Source organism: Ursus maritimus, unplaced genomic scaffold (assembly GCF_017311325.1).
Source record: "Ursus maritimus isolate PB19 unplaced genomic scaffold, ASM1731132v1 scaffold_9, whole genome shotgun sequence".
Lineage (NCBI taxonomy): Eukaryota > Metazoa > Chordata > Mammalia > Carnivora > Ursidae > Ursus > Ursus maritimus.
The window spans coordinates 46,192,917-46,212,670 of record NW_024427107.1 but is presented as its reverse complement, the minus strand read 5'-3'; the positions used below and the strand labels follow the sequence as shown (position 1 = coordinate 46,212,670).

Sequence of the window (19,754 nt, the reverse complement as noted above, 5' to 3'; positions counted from 1 at the left end):
CTGGGCCTCCGGGGCAGGTGGCGTGGGGGGCAGGGAGGCCTTGGAGAGAGAGCCCCCCAGATAAGACGTCAAAGTGCTTCACAAACAAATCGAGGCCCGTACACAGAACCTGTCCTGGTGCAGGACCTTGGGTAGAGGACACGTCTGGCCACCAAAAGGCTAGTGCTTCAACCCACAAGGGTGAACGCAAACCCCGACACCACCTACCTGTCCCTTCAAAGAGGACAGCAGCCCAGAACAGCTCATCATCTCGTAATTATTCAGGGAAGCGTGTTTTCTCCTCTTTGTGTCCCAGGGCATGTGTGGGATGGGAGGACAAGACCTTCTCTCTCCCAGTCCTCCTCGGGAGGCTGCCTGCAGAAGCGCTTCCTCCGCCCCTCTGCCCCCCATCAGGCAGCCCGGAGCAGAGGCGGCCGCAGGAAGCAGCCCTGGCCTGCTAAGCTGTTGGCACGGCTCACAGAACTGCAGCTGGGCTTCTAAGGGAGCCACGTGAGATGAAGGAAGCACTTGTAAACTGTGGGGCGCTCCACCTCGGCCAGGTGCTCACGATCGCCACGGAGTTCTGCAGCGGGCCCCAGCACAGCGCCCTGCAGTCTCTCTGCCAAGCTCCCTGCAGCTGGAGGGGCCGGGGCCTCATGCAATCTGACCTTTCCCACTGACCAGACCGCTCAGAGGGACAGGCCGGGCATCACCAGAACACAAGTGAGGCGGCCCCCCGAGTGTCCTCAGCACCCCCGGAGGTCCCTGACGCCCCGAGGGCCACCTCCCCCCCACCCCCCGCACCCTCCTGCACAGCACAGAGGCGGCCCTCTCGCGGAAAGCGGAGTCTCGGCTCTGCTTCCCCTAGGCCAGCGGCAGTAAACATGCCCACACAGCACAGGTAAAATATATTATTGCGATATTATAAACACTATGTACATGACAGCCAGGCAGCCCTTCTGGGTTACTAATTACATGGGAGTTGAACGTCTTCCTGTACAAGGCCTGGTGGCTACTTGCTGGAAACCCCGGGAGGTGTTTAGCCCCCCTGAAGGTTTCTGACCGCGAAGTGGCGTCCACCTCCGGCCCCCTGACTGTTGCGGCGGCAGCAGCCCATGTGGTCCGGCCCGCAGCAGAAGCAGAAGGGGAGCAGAGGAGCCAGACCTTCTAGGGCTCTTCGGGGCGAATGGATTGGCTGTGTTTCCCTTGGAAGGGGAGGGCTCCGGACGGTCTCATCTGGGGCCAGCGTGTCCAGCAGCACACTGGTGGGCCTGGGCCCCGGCTCCAGAGCAAGGTGGACAATAAATAAGTGTGTGGCAGGCCCAGCACACCCTCTGGAGGGGCTCAGGCTTCGGCTCCAGTCGGAGCCAGTGCGTGGGCCAAACACGCTGGTAAGGAACGGGGCTCCGGGCCTCGCCCAGCTCCCAGCACAGTCTGTAACAGTGGTTGTGAGGTGGGGGAGCGGGTGTCCGGGTTCCGGGCCCGGGCCTCCATCTCTGCTGCGGAGGAAGGCACTGAAGGCCGAGCGGATGCTAAGAGCAGGGCTCAGATTTCCATGAGTGTGATCTTGAAGCCTTCCACCATGCTCTCCATGTTGAGGATGAAGGTGTCCTCATTCGAGTAGTGCTCAATGATGTTGTCGTCCATGTTCACCAAGATGCTGCCAGGGAGCGGGGTGGGGGGGGAGAAACAAAGGTGCCGTCAACAACGAGCGGCGCGCGAGGGCAGACTCCAGGCTGGGCGGGGGTCCCTTAGCCATTCTTTGGCAAGGGAGGCTGGGAAGGATGGGAAGGATGGAGGAGAGAGGAGATAAGGCAGGAAAAGAAGACCCTCATATTTTCTTTCCCCAGAAACCAGTTTGAGGAAAACAAAGCCTTGATTTGTCAGAACTAAACTCGCGACTCCTTATTAAACGGGTCTTCAGAGATCATTCCCCCTTGCTTTAGAGATTGGTAAGCCGTGGCCCAGAGAGGTGAGCCTGAAATCACAGAGGTAGCTCATGACAGAGCCAGGTCCTAACCAGGCCCCTAACTGTTTTCATTACACCCTACTGCCTTTTGAAAGTGCATGTCACAGAAGTGCTCCAAAGACGGAGGAAGAGGAAACCCAAGGCGTGTGGCTACCCCTCGCCGAGCACGGAGTTCGCTTCGGTGCTGCAGACGCCTTGTCCTTCATCTTCGGAGCAGCCTTGAAGGCAGGTGTGACCATCGCCACTTTGCAAATGAGAAAACTGAGGGCAGAGAAGCGCAATCAGCTCCCAGGTCCATCCCACGGATGCATGGGTGAGCTCGACCGGAAACAGCTCTGCCTCACGCCGAAGCTCGCACTTCACCACGCGTGACCTACTCCTCAGTCAACGATCCCAAGTGCATTTCGTTTTAAGAGAATCTGGCCCTGACTTGGAAATCAGACAGATCTCAGCTTGCCACTGAAGAACTGACTCACTGGACAGCTATGTGTCATCTGGCAGGTTTGTTGGCCTTTTAGAGCCTCAGTTTATTCTTCTGTAAAAATAAGAAAAACCACCCTGCTCTCGAGCTGTTGTAAGGAGTAATGTATTTAGTGCAGGGCCCAACACGGTGCTCGGCGGGAGTGAAACGTTATCACCACTGGCATGCACGTCTGCACCGAGGACTTCAGCTCGGCAGCCAGACCTCCAGACCCCACCCAAATCGCACCACCAAAGAAAGACACTCAGCCTATTGCACTGACCGTGGAGAAAACTGTCACATGCATTTAAGTGAGCTTGCCGACAAGGCCTCCAGCGGAAAAGGTTTCCCATTTGACTCCCAATCTACCAGGAGACCCATCACTGAGCATCTCAGATAATCAATTTCCTTTATGAGGGAGGCTCAGAGAAGAGATTAAAGACCCATTTTCTTCATGTTGTGGGAAAGTAGCTGCAGAAGCTGACTCAGCGGAAACCCTCTCCTGGAACGAAATCCGGCTCCAACAGCCTCTACTCTTAGAACCTCAGGCACAGGAAGCCCAGGAGGGCTGGAGACGGTAGCTGGGGGAGGAATAGCAGCGCAGCACCTACCAGGCCCTTGCAGGGGCCCCAGAACCTACTGAACACCCACTAAACGAGGTACTGTGCTTAACAGTGAGAACAAGCAGGTCCAATGGTCATTTCGATCACTTTGTTAATGATTGCCCCCAAAGAATTCTCCATACCCTGAACGCGTCCTGCTCTGTGTCGTCCTGAAACGAATCCCAAGAGCAGCACGGGAGTCTTTATATAAACTCCGCTCTCGGCCCCTCTCCCCAGCGTCCTCACCACCACTGGACGCCTCCATTGCAGCGGCTCATCCCGTCGTTGGACGGGATGTCTCAGCTGGCATCACGACAGTGCACTGTCTCTTCCCTCCCTCTCCTACTAAGATCTTCAAAATGCCTTCACTTGGCAAGCGGCTCAGCAATTCTTTGTAAGGACGACACACAGTTTTTATAAAAAGTGGACAACAGAACTAACGAAAGGTAGGCACCATCTTTTTTTTAAAGGCACGATGTAGACTGATCTGATTTGGAAGTCAGTTTAAGCTGTTTCTTTCTTACCCTTTTTTGCTTTTCTTGTAAAGCTTCGTGATCTTCTCCACAGGCAGCCCGTACTTCTCGGATATCTGTAACACCGGCAACAGAAAGGCAGGTGAGCGTGGAAGCGGAGCCAAGCAGAGGCAGGAGGCAAAGCCCCATTTCACTCCCTGGGAGACTCTCCTGGGCGTCGGTGTCCCTCACTCAGGAGTCAGGCTCCCCGTACGCCCAGGTGCGAGGCTCTCCCTCGGACAAACCTTAAATCATTCAACAGAAGATTCAGCCATGTGGCCGTGTGATCTGTGATGAGGGTCTCATCTCAGGTCAGCACTAAAAGATGGACTCGAACTGAGATGTTGGATTAAATAAGTAGCCGTATCAAAAAAAATTCAACAAGTTAAGCTGGAGCCCTTCTCCACTGCTTTTTTTTTTTCTTTTTTAGTGAGCTCTGTGTCCAATGTAGGGTTTGAACTCATGACCCCAAGATCAAGAGTCACACGCTCTACCGACTGAGTTAACCAGGCGCCCCATCCACTTCTTACATCAAAATAAATTTCAGATCAAAGATTTACACGTGAAGGCTGAAACCATGAATGTATAAGTTCTTTATACTGGTATCATCTTCCAAGGAAGGAAGATGGTTCCCACAAAGATATGAAACTTGAAGAAAAAAGGTCAAAAGTTTGATAAAACAACAGAGAATTACAAAAACCAGTAGAACAAAAACCACCAGAGAAAGCTAAAGATAAATAATATACTATGAAACCTTTTCACCACACAAATGACAAGCATGGAACTAACTTCCTTGAGTTAGAAAGAAAGAACTGCAAATCCAGACAAAGACCAACAATTCGATGGGAAGAGAAAGAACACAGCGTGAAGCAGTGATTCACAGAGAAAAACACAAGAGGACAATAAGCACATGAAAAAACATACCGCCTCACTTCTCATTTTAAAATTTCAAATTAAAACAACAATAGGATATTACTTTTATGTTATCAGACGAACAAAAACTAAAAGAATGATAATACAGTGTCAGGCAGAGTATGAAAAACATCAACTCTTGTATTCCATAGATGGGAAAGTGACAAGCTCAACTTTTTTGGAGGGAAATTTGGAAGACGCTACTAAAATTCAAAAAGCATATACCCTTCGGCCCACAAATTCCACATCTAGTAGGGAAGGTGGCCTACAGACATATGCTCAGATGTACACTAAGCTTGTCAGAGCATCATTGTTCATAATAGAGAAAACTGTATATAACAACCATTCGTTAAGCATGTTTTGTTATTTTCATAGTTGAAAGCCATTCAGTCACTTAAAAAAATTGTGGCAAGTCTATATGGGAAAAAAAAGTCCTTAATACACTAAGGGGAAAAAAAGCTAACAAACTGAGAAACAGTACAAATAGTGTGACCCCATCTGTATTTTTTTTAAGAAACAAGTATGTAAAGAAATAGAAGATACGTGAAGGACCTGCCAAGCTATTAACAGTGGCTACCCTTAAGAATGGACAGAAACTAGGAGATCCTTTCACTTTCTACGTTGTACCATTCTGTGGTTTTTTTTTTTTTCTTTCCTTCTTACAATGATTGTGATTCACTTTTATAAAGTAATCATAGTTTGGAGATGAATTCTGGAAAGTCTATCCTAAATGCCTCTAATGCTTTCTCTGTCCCAAATCCAGTCTGCCAGACTCTCTGGAGGCCAGAGGCTGGTGGGGCTCACACCCAGCTGGAGCAGGTGGGGTCTGAGACGGGGACGCCTGGGCAGTGGAGCAGGGGCTCCAAGAAGAGGCTGAGGAGTCCTAGAGCACATGCAGAAAGGGCTTATCGCACAGAGAATCAGAGATTCCTGCCCCTTATTCCTCCTCTTGCACAGGAAGGATTCCCCACCCTGAGAATAAGCCCGAGGAGTAAAACAGCAGGACCAGGGCTGAGAGGGCACCAGGAGCCTGGGGAGCCGGCGGCCCACCTGGCCCACGTCACCGCTCCAGCACCGTCACCGCTCCATCACTGACGGGCCTGCCCCCCACCGCCACAGCTGAGCAGCAATGAGACCAGGATGTGAAATAATGTGGCCTGGGGGCAGCAAAGGAAATGGAAGCACTTGTGTTGAAGGCATTCATTTGAACAGAACGGAACAGACCACTCATGAAGACGGCGCACACGAGCAAACTTCCCATCTAAAGATACGCTTATTGAACTAAAAACTGTACAGTTCAGTAAGTGAACTGAAGGACTGGCAGTCAATACAGCAAACCCATGGTATCTGGAAAGAGCAATTAGAAAACCAATTTCAAAGTGCAGAGCAAAGGCAGACAGCACAGGGAACTCATGAATGGAATGAAAGATTGGAAAAACAGAAAAGAAAAGAGAGATCTGAAGAACAAATGCAGGCGCTACGAGGTGTGAATCTCCAGGGTCCCAGATAGAGAAAAAGGACAGATGGAGAAGAGGAAATAATTAAGCAAATAATGGAAGAGAGACCCATGTTTTTGGACAAGAGGGGTGTCCTGAATTCCAGGAGAGATCAGTGCAGAAATACTCATGCATCTGGCCATTCTGAAAAGAGACAGATCTCCAAAGGGCAATAAAAACATTCCGGAACCTCCCAGAACAAGTTACCCCCCCCCCAAAGAACAGAAGAACAAACGTGGCTTTCAGTCTTCTCATCTGTAACCCTAGAAACTAAAGGATAGTGGGGTAACCCCTCCAGACTACTGAAAAAGGGACTTCACCCCAAGAATCCTGTACACCAAGCTATGCCTCAGGCTGAAAAATAAAATGGTCTCAAGGAAACGCAAGGGTACGGAGAGCGTTTCACCCAAATATCGCCCTGGAGGAACATATGGACAGAAAAACATCATCTACACACAAAATGCATCAGAAGGGAGACTTCAGCCAGGCAAAGGGCAGAGACAACCAGCGACTAGCATAGTGCCATAAATAAATTCTTAAATAAATAAAAACTCTACATCCACCCTCTCGCTACGTAGATTCTCTACATTATATTGGTATATCTGTAACTAAAATACACAGTTATATGTCTGTATATAACTGTGTGTGTGTTTACAGAGATGGAGTGGGGATGCAAATTAAGTGCTAAATAAAGATTCTCAAAGTAAAAAGGAGATGATGAAGGGGACAACCTCATTGTTTGCTAGAGTGAGAGCATTCCACTATCTCAGCAACACAGAGCCGCTGGGAGTTTGTGGGGACAGCGGGGTGAGCACCCCACGCCTCTGGCTAGCGGGAGAAGGCGGCAGAAGAGGGAGAAACAAAGGCTCCAAAGTCTCATCCCCAGGAGCGCGGGGGGAGCTACAGAGCGTTGTTGAGAAAAACAGCTGGAATTTTATTTTCAAATCACAGAGAAATGAGGAGGGACTGAAATAATTTAGGAAAAGCAGAGAATAAGTTTGAAGAAAAGTTAATATATCTGCCAAACTAAAGAGAAAGGAAGAGGAAAGTGCAGCGTAAAATCAATAATGAAGAAAAAGTCACACAGAAGGAAGAAAATCAAGTCTATCAGTCATTATACAAATGAGATGAACTGCATCTTCCCATTGAAAGTCAGAGTGTCAGAGTGGTAAAAAAAAAAAAGTTAAAAGAAGGATGAGAAAGAAAGAGAACCAGCTGGATGTTTAGCAGAAAAACACTTAACAGGATGCAATGAATAAAGAGGCACAGGCTGGAGGCCTGTCCCAAACACAAGCGGAAGGGGAGTGGGAGCGAGGAGACTCATGGGAGACAAGGCAAGAGTTAAGGTTGATGAGGTCGGAATGGATATTATGTAATGATAAAAAGCACAAGCCATGGAAAGGATTAGCAATCGTTAACAGCGTCTGCATCCAACAGCACAGTCCTCCGGCATAAATGACAGAGGTAAGGCCAACCTGAAAGAACAATTAGGGTGCGAGGCTTCAGCTTACCTCTTTCAGAGTCGTCTAAGACAAGTCAGTAAGAACAGCTGGATATAACTGACATGCCAGATTTAATATTTTGTACATCACACACATACACAGACACACACATCTCCTAAAGAGAATCTATCATGTGTTGGACTGCAAAGATAAGCCAAATCACATTAGCATTCAATAAAATTACAAATACAGAATGTAAGGTTTCCAGAAATGCTTAATTATTTTGGAAGTACAGTAGTCCCTCCTTATCCATGAGGGCTACATTCCAAGACCCCCAACAGATGCTCGAAACCCTATATATACACCATGTTTTCCCCTAACACATACATACCTATGATAAGATTAATTTATAAGTCAGGCACAGTAAGAGATCAATAACTAATAAAAAAGAGAACAATTATTACTGTAATTAAAAACTCTACTGTAATAAAAGTTAATTGAATGTGGTCTTTCTCAAAATAGCTGACATCCTGTACTCTTCTTTATGATATGTGCAATGATAACATGCCTACATGACAAAATGAAGTGACATGAATGACGCAGGCACTGTGACATGGCATTAGGCTACTGACCCTCTGAAGAAACTCAGAAGGAAGATCGGCTGCTGCTGGACTGTGTTTGACCACAGGTACGTAGAACCATGGCAAGCGAGACCGGGAATAAGGGGGACCACTGGATTCCTACAGAACCCCGGCTGCACAACAGCTCAGCATCCCTTCCTCAGCCAAATGCCTTTAGCAACTGTTCGGGAAGATGTTGTTAAACCTATCTAAATAAACTCTAATATGAGCAACTGTCTTCGAGCATCTTAATGCTACTTTCCAAATCAAGTGAGATACACTGAATAATGTTAGGATTGACAGCGACGTTGTCACTCCTCTCCAAGTTCAATACCGTCTCCCTTTGGGAGAATTTCTACCTCCTTTCTCTCTTCTTCCCATGCCTGGCACCTACACTATTTGTCAGGTCTCCCGGTGTGTCCACACCTGCACATGCAAGTCAAAAGAGAAATGCTGACCTGAGCTGGTTCTGCACCCGGAGCCTTGCTGAAGGGACGCAGGAAGGAGGACAGAGGTGTCCACGGCCATTCCTCAGGAGGGAGCTCACCACCTTCCCCCGTCCCTGGGTTCTAAAACCACTCCGCTAACAGAGCTGCTGCACAGAACGAATGCTGAAGGGGCAACTCTCCTCGGCTTCATTTCTAGAGCTGCCACTTCCTCCGCACTTCCTGGCCGGTCTAAGCCAGAGCTCCTTAACCTGGGGTCTGCAGATGCCCGAAGAGTACGCACATGAACTTGGGTGGGGAAGGCTTACCTCTTTATTTTCACTAACCCTCACCTTTAATTTAGCCTTCCCTTCAGTTACGAACATACCGTAATATGAGCAGTGCCTGTGTTTTGTTACCAATGGAAATCAGAGATATTTTCACGTCATAGTAGAATTACCGCAGATATCTCGAAATATCAATTACATGCATCCATCATACTTTGAAATTGAAGTTTCATACAGTAGTTACTAGGCCCGCCTATAGATCATGATAGCTACTGCATGCAAAAGGAGCACATATACTCCTATATCGTAACATTTTTTATTATGACAGCAATGTTATCAATATAATTGGTTTCCTTTGTAATCCAATGTTTTCTATTTTGTACACTGAAAACATTATTCAGAAAAGGTCCATAGACTTCATCACACTACCAAAGACATGCACGGTGCAAAAAAGGAAAAACCCCTGATAAACATTCCATACCTAAGAACTTGCTGTCTGCCTGGAGTCCTGGAGTACATGTTATTTGTACCTAAAAATTCTGACTTGCTTGGTCTGAAAGAGTTGGGTTTTTTAACTTTGGTTGGTGTCATTTGGAACTTCTTTTTAAAACAAAATAGGGACATTTTTCTACCCAACATCACCAGACTCATATCTGTAGGTTCCCCTCTTCCGAAAGAAAAGGGATTCTGATTCTTTGTCTTTTCAGAGGTTTGACTCCCAGCGTCTCAAAGCATGAAAAACACCTTGGCTCACACATCCATTGATAATTGCCCAGCCAGAACTGGGCAATTTGCATAAAACCCGCACAACTCCAGTCTGGCCCAGGGTCTGCTGGGAGTAGCGGCGGCGGCAGCAGCTAGCATTTACTGAGGGCTTACTGGGTGCCTCGCAGGCGTGCATCACTCTGCATCTATGAACTTGCTCAGTCCTCCCATCATTACAGTGGAATAGGTCCTTTTATGAGCCCTGTTTCTCAGAGGGGGCAACTGGAGCTTACAGTCATTAAATAACATGCCCACTAGTAAGTGGCAGCGACAGACTAGAAGGTAACAATCTGGCAGTCTGGTTTCAGACTCAGAACGCTTAGAGAAAATGGACACGTGGGGCTGAAGGGCAAAGCTGTGCCCTCCGTGCAACTGTCAAAGGCAAAGGCAGAGGCAGCTTGCTAACGGGCCACACTGACACGGCGTCCTCTGCCTCCATGCCAGCAAGGAAGCGTGCTTGCCAAACTCAGAACCCTGGAAAAGAAGTGCGACTGTGCAGGATATCATGTGGAAGAAGCTGGCCATCTGTCAGTGGGTTACAGAAGGAGGCCTCCTGCCTGGGACCTGGATGATATCGCCCATAAACCCTCCTTTCTCTGCACAGAAAATACGTGCCATGCCATGGTTTTCTCGAATGGGGGAATTAGTAGGAGAGAGCCTGCTTTTTAATTTCTGCTTTTCAATGTATCTGAAACGATGATCCACTTTCATAATTATTTAAAACCGATTATTGATATTTTTAAAGACCCGAAAAACTTTCTTTACACCCAGGAGGATCCTAGGTCTTGGACATTCTCATCAATGTGTTATTGGTTGTCTGACGATCTGTAATTTTTAGACTTTTCTTTTGTGGAGCGTTCTCTTTGCCCAGACGCCTCAGGTATGTGATAGGCAGAACTTAGAGAATCCCACTGGTTTTCGCCAGCGTAGGACTCAGTCTGCCTTATCTAGAAACATCCAACAGAACAGCCTGCTTTGGAAACCAGTGACTTTTATTTGGAGTTATAAACAGTTCAGTGTGGGCTTTAAGACACGCATTTCAGAAGGAGGGGACTCTTGCTGGCAAACACTTCTTCAGTGGCTGCGTGTGACCTGTTAAGGGGCTCAGGGAGTAATGGCCTTTACTCCACGCATGAACAACTCCATTGAATTGAAGGCATGCTACCGGGTCCATGAGCCAACTCTTCCCTTGTGCGCATCAGCTAGCTGCACCAACAGAGAACGTTGCTACCCTCTTCTCTAGCCCCTGTGGCTCGGCGGAATCTCAGCCTGCCTCCCTACCCATAGTGCTTGCGGTCATCTCCTGTGTACGTACACATGTACCCACCTACCCCCTATGTATGGAGGATTTCTATCTGCTGCTTTTAAATGCCATGTATATGAACTCAGTTAATCTTCACAACAACCCCAGATGTCATTTTATCATTATCCTAATAATAATATCCCATGTTATTATCATCCTCATCTCAGAAATGATGAAACTGGGGTACAGAGAGGTTGAGTAACTTGCCCAAAGTCACACCACGCAAAGTGTCAGCCAGGATTTGAACTCTGACTGTGTGGGATCAACGCCTACACATACTACTTCTTGCCTGATGGTTTCTTGTTGCCTCTCTTCTTTCCTTCAGTTGTGGTGAGCTATGACCTGGAAAGTTTATTCTTCTTGAAATAACTTTTTGTATGTGGACATCACTCTCACTGGACTTAAACTGCTCAAGGGCTTAAGTTGGCTCCGCCACTCTGTGGAGCTATCAGACCTTGAGAGAACCCCTTCCTGGGCCTCAGTCTCCACCTCTGTAAGGTGGTGATGATGATACTTGTGCTGCCACATTCACAGCAGTATTGTAAGGATCAAATGCAGCAATGCATGTGAAATCACGCCACCCGCAGCACTCAGCATGCTGGTTTGGTTCAGTCAAATATTTACGCTCAAGGATCTGGAGATACGCAGAAGACACAAAGTCCCTGTGCTCACGAGCTCTACACTCTACTGGGGAGGAGAAAAAAAATAAATGTCTAGCAAACGGTAAATAGGTCAAGTAGTGATTGGTGCTATGAAATAAAGCAAAGCATGGTGAAGGAACAGTGATAAGAGATGCCATTTCTGTAGGTGGCATGATAAGGCCTGTCTCAGCAAGGGCCATGTGAGCAGAGGCCTGACAGAAATAAGGGAGTGAGCCTTGTCCACATGGAGGAAGAACACTCCTGGCAGAAGGAGCAACGGGTGCAAAGGCCCTGAGGTATGAGTAACCTTGGGGGTTCAGAGACTAGCAAGGAGGCTACAGCAGCTGAAGATTCATGTGTAGCATTACTAAGTAAAATCACTTAGAAAAGCCAAAAAAACTGAAAAGTCATGTCACCTCTCCTACCACCATCATCATTACCAAATCCTTGTCTGTAATCAAGTTTAAAAACTAATTATAGGGGCGTGTGGGTGGCGCAGTCGTTAAGTGTCTCTGCCTTTGGTTCAGGGCGTGATCCCGGTGTTCTGGGATTGAACCCCACATCAGGCTCCTCTGTTGGGAGCCTGCTTCTTCCTCTCCCACTCCCCTTGCTTGTGTTCCCTCTCTCACTGGCTGTCTCTCTCTATCAAATAAATAAGTAAAATCTTTTAAAAAAATTAAAATTAAAAAAAACCTAATTATAAGGGCGCCTGGGTGGTGCAGTCAGCTAAGTGTTCAACTCTTGGTTTTGGCTCAGGCTGTGATCTCAGCGTTATGAGATCAAGCCCCACATCGGACTCGGTGCTCAGCGCATCTACTTGACATTGTCTCTCCTTCTCTCTCTGCCCCTCTCGCTTGTGCTCTCTCTCTCTCTCTCAAAATAAATAAATAAATAAATAAATAAATAAATCTTAAAAAAATAAACAAACAAAGCCCAACTATAAGAATAAAGAAGCCAAAGTGCATTACCAAAATTATATAAGTGGCTTGGTTGACATGATACCAAACGTGCAGATGACAAGAGAAACAGTCTGCTCCATCCAAATGATACTGGGTGTGGGAACATTCGTTAACATCTGCTGACAGAGAACTATTTCTCTTTTCCTATCAAGTGTCTACATCTGTATGGATAATGATTTTGTGGCATGTGAAATAAAGGTGTGGGAGATTCAGGACCAGTAAAAGAAGAAGAATTATCCAGTCCTGTAGACAAGTGACCCAATACGGCAGAGATTAAACAATAATTTCATTCCTCTTTGTTGTGGTCAAGAGTTCTTTCTAAGACAGTGAGAGGTCAAGGGAAGTACAAATAAAACAATTCTTCAAGGTAGGCATGGTCCACATTTTGCGAGGAAGGAAACCAACGATTCTGAGAGTGCCACGTGCGAGATGACACAGTTGTGACTGGAGCTCAATCGCACTTACGAGCCCATTCTTTCCTGGGCGCGCTGCTGTGCACGAGCTTCTGGGGGAAAGTGTGACCCTTTAATTAAGGCAAACTCACTCGCAGCATCTCAAGGGAGACTACGATGTCTGCTGAGCATAAAAACAACCCGCTTTTTAGATAACAGAACTACTCCACCCTGTTGAGTGACCCAACTTACAGACTCTAGGAGTCTTTGTGGGCTGGAGAAGCACCGTCACCATCTCCAAACTGCTCAGTGAGCTGGCCGGACCCAGACCCCCGCTCGCACCTGAAGGAAGGGTGGCAACGCTGTTCTAGTCTGTCTCCGTGATCAATCAACACTACACCAATGGTTGCTGATGATTATTTTTTTTTAAAGAAAAAAAATGTGTAACTTTTTGGGGGGGCTCTTTATCCCCCTACATCTAAATAATGCTTGGCTGAGGATAGGGGATTTGACTTTAACAGCAGAAGTAAGAGAAGTTTCTCCAATGGAAAGCAACCAAGTCTTCCTGCTGTAGGAGCGGCTGCACCATCACTGTCATTGCCATCACCTGCTCAGACAAAGCTCCAGAGCACTGTGCTAACTCATCTGTGCTCTTAATGACTCCACTTTACAGATGAGGAAGGTGAGGCACAGCCAACCTTTCAAAGACTAGTTCACAAGGGGAATAAGGCAATGTGAATGTTGATATGAAGCAGGTGTTCCTATTTCAAAAACAACTGCAAGACACACACCTACTTTACACAAGACACACTTTCACATTTGGAGTCGTGAGGTCTGCTCTCCCTGGAAGACTGTGAGAACCTTCCTCAACACAGAAAGGATGTGGTCTTCCCACACCTTTGATGGAGGATGAAGGAAGTATCCTGGACCCAGGCCAATTCCCAAAATCCACAGAGGTGGGTCTACATGCATGAAATAGCCTGCAGGGCCACTCCCCTGCTCAGAGCCAACTTTTGCAGGAACTCTGGCCCCAAAAGAGGATAATGAGGGGGATTATTCCCATTTGAGGCGAATATGCACATAAGACCTTAAGGCAGAATCTGACCCTAATATCAGTTGCCGGCCAACGTACACACCAGGTAGTGGCTCCCAAACATTAGTGTAATTTCAGGTCAACCAAGGAGTTTGCTACCAATGCTGATTCCTGAGCCCACCGCAGAGAGCCCGATTCTGAAGGTCAAGTGTAGGGTTCCTGGATGGCATCACGGGAAAGCACCCTAGGAGAATCCAGTGGAATCCCCCACTTAGAGAAGCAACATCCTAGGCCCACAGTACCTGCAGAGTCCACAATGAGTGGGAGACTGTGCTTTTATAGAAAGCCACTTTCAACCACTGACAGGGTTCAAAGTGATGGCTTGAAGTTAAGTACAATGTCCCTTGATTAAACAGATTTTCTTAAAAGCTAGGATTTTTTTTTGTATGCAGTTTTAAGTTGTTAACCCCCACCCCCCGCCTCCAACAATGATATTATTTTGAAACAAAGCATAGAGACCAGAGTCACATTGCTTTCTCATTTGGAAGTTTTGCTTAATGTGGGGTTTTGGACTGTGGGGCATAAAGATCATTCCTTGGGAGCAGCTTTCTGTCTCCAGGCTCGAGAAGGGGAACTCCCCACACAACATCCAGAGTTTCTGACGCAGTTACCCGCGCCATTTCCATAGCTCCATGCCTTCACTAAAATGCCACGTTAGTGGAAAATTACAGAATGGAATCATGAGCCAAAAAAACTTTCCATCTTTTAGACCATGTCTATAAAGGAGCTGATTATTTGAGAAAACCAAAATCTGAGGAAAAGTTGGAAGTGTTCACGCGATCTTTGCTAGCTCTGATTTCTACTCAGAAGAATGGTTTGATAACAAAAATCTAACCTTATCGGGTACTTAGGAACCAGACAGAGAGTTCTCTGTGTGGTGTCTCATTTCACCCCCACAGCAATCCTGTGAGGTAGGTACTATTATGATTTCCATTTGAAGGATGAAGAAGAGGTTAAGAAGCTTGCCCAGCTAGTCAGAGCTAGTCAGGATCTACATGTGGGTTTCTGAGCCCGAAGCCCACGTGCTGGCTCACAAGGCTGTCTCTCCATGTGCGTGTTGGTAAGTGTCAGGACGGTAAATGCCACACACTAGTGAGGCGCTGGTCCTCAGAGAACACATGCCTTGGAGACAGCTGTTTCTTACCCACCCGAGGCCCTGAAAAAACCTAGCGTACAACTACAGTGTCCTGCCTTCTTACTTCATGGTGCGCTCAAGTCTTCGCTTAAATAGAACCCGTTGTCCCTGGCGGCCACCCCCAAAATGCATGGGCTGCTTGTGTCATTCCTTTGCAGCTCACCGGCAGACCATGTCACATGAGAATCCAGAAGAAGTGTCTCTGGCCCTGCTTGCCCATATGACCCACTCAAGAAGCAAGGAGATAGCTTGTGTTGGTGCCTCAATAAAATCTTTTCTTTCCAGGTTTAACAAAGGGGAGATGAAGCCAGACCTGCCCTAAGGCATCTGCCCAGAGCCAACCTGGTCTCTCCCCGGCCTACCAAGGTCAAAGGATACTCGCACCACTCTCCCCACGCCCACAGCTAAGCAAAGCAAGGAAAGTGTAACGAGTTCCCCTAAGAGATCACAAGCGTGACTCTGCTGTGGTGGGGGAGTGCAGGCCGTGGTTACTCAGTGGCTGAAAACAAGGGTTCAAAGAAAACTTGTACATGTTCACAGTAGCAGCATTCACAACACCCAGAGGGTGGAAAAACCCCAAACGTCTATCAGCCGACACGTTTGGAAAAACAAAATGTGGTATATCCATGCAATGGAATATTATTAGTGATAAAAAAAGAATGAAGTACTGATTATACTATAGCATGTTTGAAACATTATGCTCAGTGAGAGAAACCAACCACAAAAGACCACATACTGTATTATTCCACTTCTAGGTCCTATCCTGTACATTTTAACATTTTGCCCCACAACCCAAGATGCTGTTCCAATATAGCAGTTTTGCAGACCCACAAGTGATTCTGGACTGTCCCTTGGCAGTCCTGTTGTCTCCATTACCATAAACTACCCAGATCTTCCACAACATCGTTGTACAGGAAAAAAAAAAGTGGGAGGGAGAAATATTCAAAGTAGGGTCATATTAAGGTCATATTCAGATGGATAAAATATAAAATAACTTTTCCTGAGCCCAGGTTCCATGAGGCTAGACTAAACTAGGAATGGGAAGGAAGGGAGGGACTTCAGAATCTTACTGAAATCACCGTTTCCCAGCAATAAATATATGTATGTGTGTGTTTCTTAACCAAAAGAGGTCACATTTTTATTTTGGATTACACTATCACAGCTAGCAAGATACTTCCTAATTGTTTTTGTTCGTGCATATTTGGAAGTTAAACGTATCTAATTTGGTTTCATGCAAAGAGACAAATGGAAACTCACAGATGAACTTTCCTCTACGCATCTTACTCTGATTAGTCTTAAACTGGCAGGGAATTAGCAGTTTTTCAAAGTTTCCTTCTCCTAAAATGCTAATAAGCCACAATGGTGTGGAGATCAGTGTTTCCATAAAGCTGTTTTTCTTTTTCTTTATAAAGCTCATTCCAGAGCCATCTAGAAGGCTGCATGTTATCGAATGGACTCCAGCTCAGGAGAACAGGCAGGTCTCCTGGAGGCTGGAAGGCTCTGCTGCTTACCGCTTCCATCAGGCCCTTCACCGTGGGGGACTTCAACATCAAAGCATCGAACACGTCGTCCGTCTCCTTCCGCACATACAACAGCACTGAAAGAGAAGCAGACGGGAGGCGTGACTGAGGCGCCCACACAGCCGCCACCGCTGCCAGGCCGCTTCCTGTCACACACGTGTCAGAGGCTGACAACATCTGCAAGGTCGCGGACAGCAGATGACCCAGACGACTCCTACAGGGGTGACTGCCGCACCTCCACAGTCGACCAGTAGCCAGGGGCCCGGGGGCCCTTCGAGGGAGTGAACGGACAAGCGAGTCACACTTAACGGACTGTGATGCTTTCCCACACTGTTCACACTGGAATTTCTCAAGGTGGGCCCATTATCTCCTTAGAACAGCTCTTCCTGCGACCTCTGTCTTCTATTTATTCATTTGGTCATTCAACAAATATTGCCAAATACCCATCAGGCTGTGTGCCAGAAGTGAATTAAGACACAGTCTGGGGGCGCCTGGGTAGCGCAGTCGTTAAAGCGTCTGCCTTCGGCTAAGGGCGTGATCCCGGCGTACTGGGATCGAGTCCCACATCGGGCTCTTCCGCTATGAGCCTGCTTCTTCCTCTCCCACTCCCCCTGCTGTGTTCCCTCTCTCGCTGGCTGTCTCTCTGTCACATAAATAAATAAAATCTTTAAAAAAAAAAAAAAAAAAAAGACACAGTCTGACCTTAAGGAATTCGTCGTCCCTTAGAGAGGCAGGCATTCCTCAAATAAGCAGCCAGCCAGATGGGGTTGGACAAGTTCAGAAGGAAAAGGACACAAGAGGGTGCTCACAGGGGCCTGAGCTTTTCACAGAGGTGGGAAGGTGGGGCGAGAGGACAGGCAGACAGACCAACGGTGCGCGGGCGCGGGAGGGAGCCAGGCCATGTCAGAGGCACGAGGGAGAAGCTGAGGACCTGGAGTACAACAGGCCTGGCTTTGACCCCAGGTCAGCCTGTCGTGGGGCCCTGCTTGTTTCAACTTCTCCAAGCGCTGCTCTTCCATGGACAACGGGGATAATATCATCATCTACCTCACGGGGTTGCTGTGGGGGTTAAATGAATAGCATCCACGTGGGGCACTGAGCACCGTGCCCAGCACACAGCAAGCACCGCTCCTCAATCAGCGGATGCCATTATGAAGCACCTGTTGTGGTTCTAGTGCCCTCAGTGAAGGGGAATGCGACTTTGTGCTCATTTGTCTGTAACATAACAGTCTCAAGTTGATAATGCACAGACTAGGGGAGATGGTAACGACCCCACACACCATCAGAGAGAAGAGAGTCTCAGGGGATACCCTTCCTTACAGCAACTGCACAGAGGCTTAGCTCTCAGAAAGATCTGGAATTGCCATTCACATGCAACCCTCCAGCCCCCATGAGCCGACTGTGCTTTCTCTCTCCCTCTTCCAATGATGTGGCTTCTGGTTCTAACTTCAGAGGGAAAGAAAAGGGCCAAAGCTGCAGCCCCATCTGCCTGGCTACTACTACAGGAAGAATGTGCAGCCAAGAGACCCTGCTGAGCCTCCGACCAGGGTCAGGTACCAACGGAGCTACAGTCACCACCAAGCTGAAAGAATGAAGTTGGACCTGGAAACTGAAACCAGCTCTAACTCAAACTCCTGCCCCTTCCCCCACTTCTCCCCAGTGCCCAGGGACTTCATTAAAGCTGCCTGCTTCATAAAGGCAAAGTCTACATGGGCACACAAGGGTTCTGCCTACATTCTCTTTCCTCAGGCAGATGTTCAGTTAGTGTATGACACAAAAGAGAAAAAAAAAACCTTAAGTATTGCAAAGTTTCTTCTCTTTACCAAGTACAAAAATAAACTACCAATTAAATAAACAGATTGAACGTGTCTCCAAAGATTTCAAAATTTAGTCCCCTGGAGGAATATTTATAGTCTCCATTTCAGCTGAAACGATTTAGTGGCCCAATGGCATTATAAGAGGACTCAAGGTTAGTGGCACAATGACAAACAATTAGACCAGAGGACTTCAGTTACAACTAGATGAGGACAATTAAACTGAAGAAAAGGGGTGGCTATTACAGTGAACATTCTACAAGCTCCTCCTGCAAGCCCCAATAGAAAAATGTCATTTCCAGCAGACTGACCCTAAGGAAACCCCAAACGTGTTCTATTAAAATGAGTACTGCTTCTATTGGATTTACACATTTTTTCTTTTAAAATCTTTGTCTTTAAAATAGTATGGCTGATACCCTCACTACAGGTGTCGCGGTCGGGGGTTAGAGGGGGTCTGGTGGCATGTGGACAGGCTGTGGTTAAGAGGCCAGGCAGGGCAGCGTCCCCACACCCACAGCTTGCCTGGGGCGGCAGCTTCAGGAACCGTGGGGCCGTGCAGGGCACGCACAAGAATCACTCTGCTAACGACAGCCACAATGACCAGCATGCGCCCCAGACGCTGGGGGAGAGGCAGACAGCCGCAGGGGCCGGCTCCAAGTGACTCCCACGGAGCCACCCAGAGAAGTGGCTAAAAGGCAGAGCAACAAAGAATGGCTTTGGTGATAATTATAATCATTTTCTCTCCTGGAGAACTTCTAATAAATAAACAATGGGAACCATCACTGACCCTGATTCCTCTAGTTTGTCAAAGACCAGCTCCGAATGGGAGCTCCAGGCCAGGGGCTCAGTAACTACACTGTCCTTTTCCAAAGGAAAGCCACTCCCAGGAGCTTGCAGCGCCCTCGTGTGTCTCTGTGATTTAGATGTTTCAAAGGCCATAGACTTGCTTTTTGTCACAGCCCAATAAAATTCCCAGTGGCAATTTTTGTACTGACTTCACCATCTCAAAATAATCTGAAAAACACAACCTTTGGGCTAGCCAGCATGCACTAAATATGGATGCAAGCTACAATTACACTTGCCTGTGTGATTCTTGATTTCCATATAACTCTGCCTTCATTCTAAAGTACGTGATAGAAGAGGCATGCAAGAACAAAGCTCAAAACGCACTCGAATATTTGATGGGAAGCCTGTGAAGTCAATCTTTTAAAGGTTTAAATGTTGCTAATGTAATTAACACCACCCAGGTATTTATGCTCTTTCCATTTTGAAACACTAATTACTTATTCACAATGAACAGAGGTAACTAGATCCAGACCTAATAATAAAAGCCACAGCTATCATAGTGAACGGAGTGCTTACTATGTGCTAGGCACCTGGGTGAAGTGTCTGGCATACACTGAAGTTCCTCGATCCTCACAGCAACTC

The 19,754-nt window shown here is 47.3% G+C and overlaps 1 protein-coding gene across 1 annotated transcript in view; it reads right to left on the bottom strand.

Moving 5' to 3' along the window:
• Positions 1-1,511: 1,511 nt before the first annotated feature.
• Positions 1,512-19,754, bottom strand: part of GRHL2 (grainyhead like transcription factor 2) — a 109,722-nt gene continuing 91,479 nt past the window's right edge. Inside the window, exons 13-15 of the mRNA XM_008689214.2 lie at positions 16,504-16,589; positions 3,535-3,599; positions 1,512-1,639 (exon numbers count right to left, since the gene is read on the bottom strand). Coding sequence (XP_008687436.1) covers positions 1,525-1,639; positions 3,535-3,599; positions 16,504-16,589 — 266 coding nt within the window. The 3' untranslated portion in view covers positions 1,512-1,524. The remainder of the gene's footprint in view (positions 1,640-3,534; positions 3,600-16,503; positions 16,590-19,754) is intronic.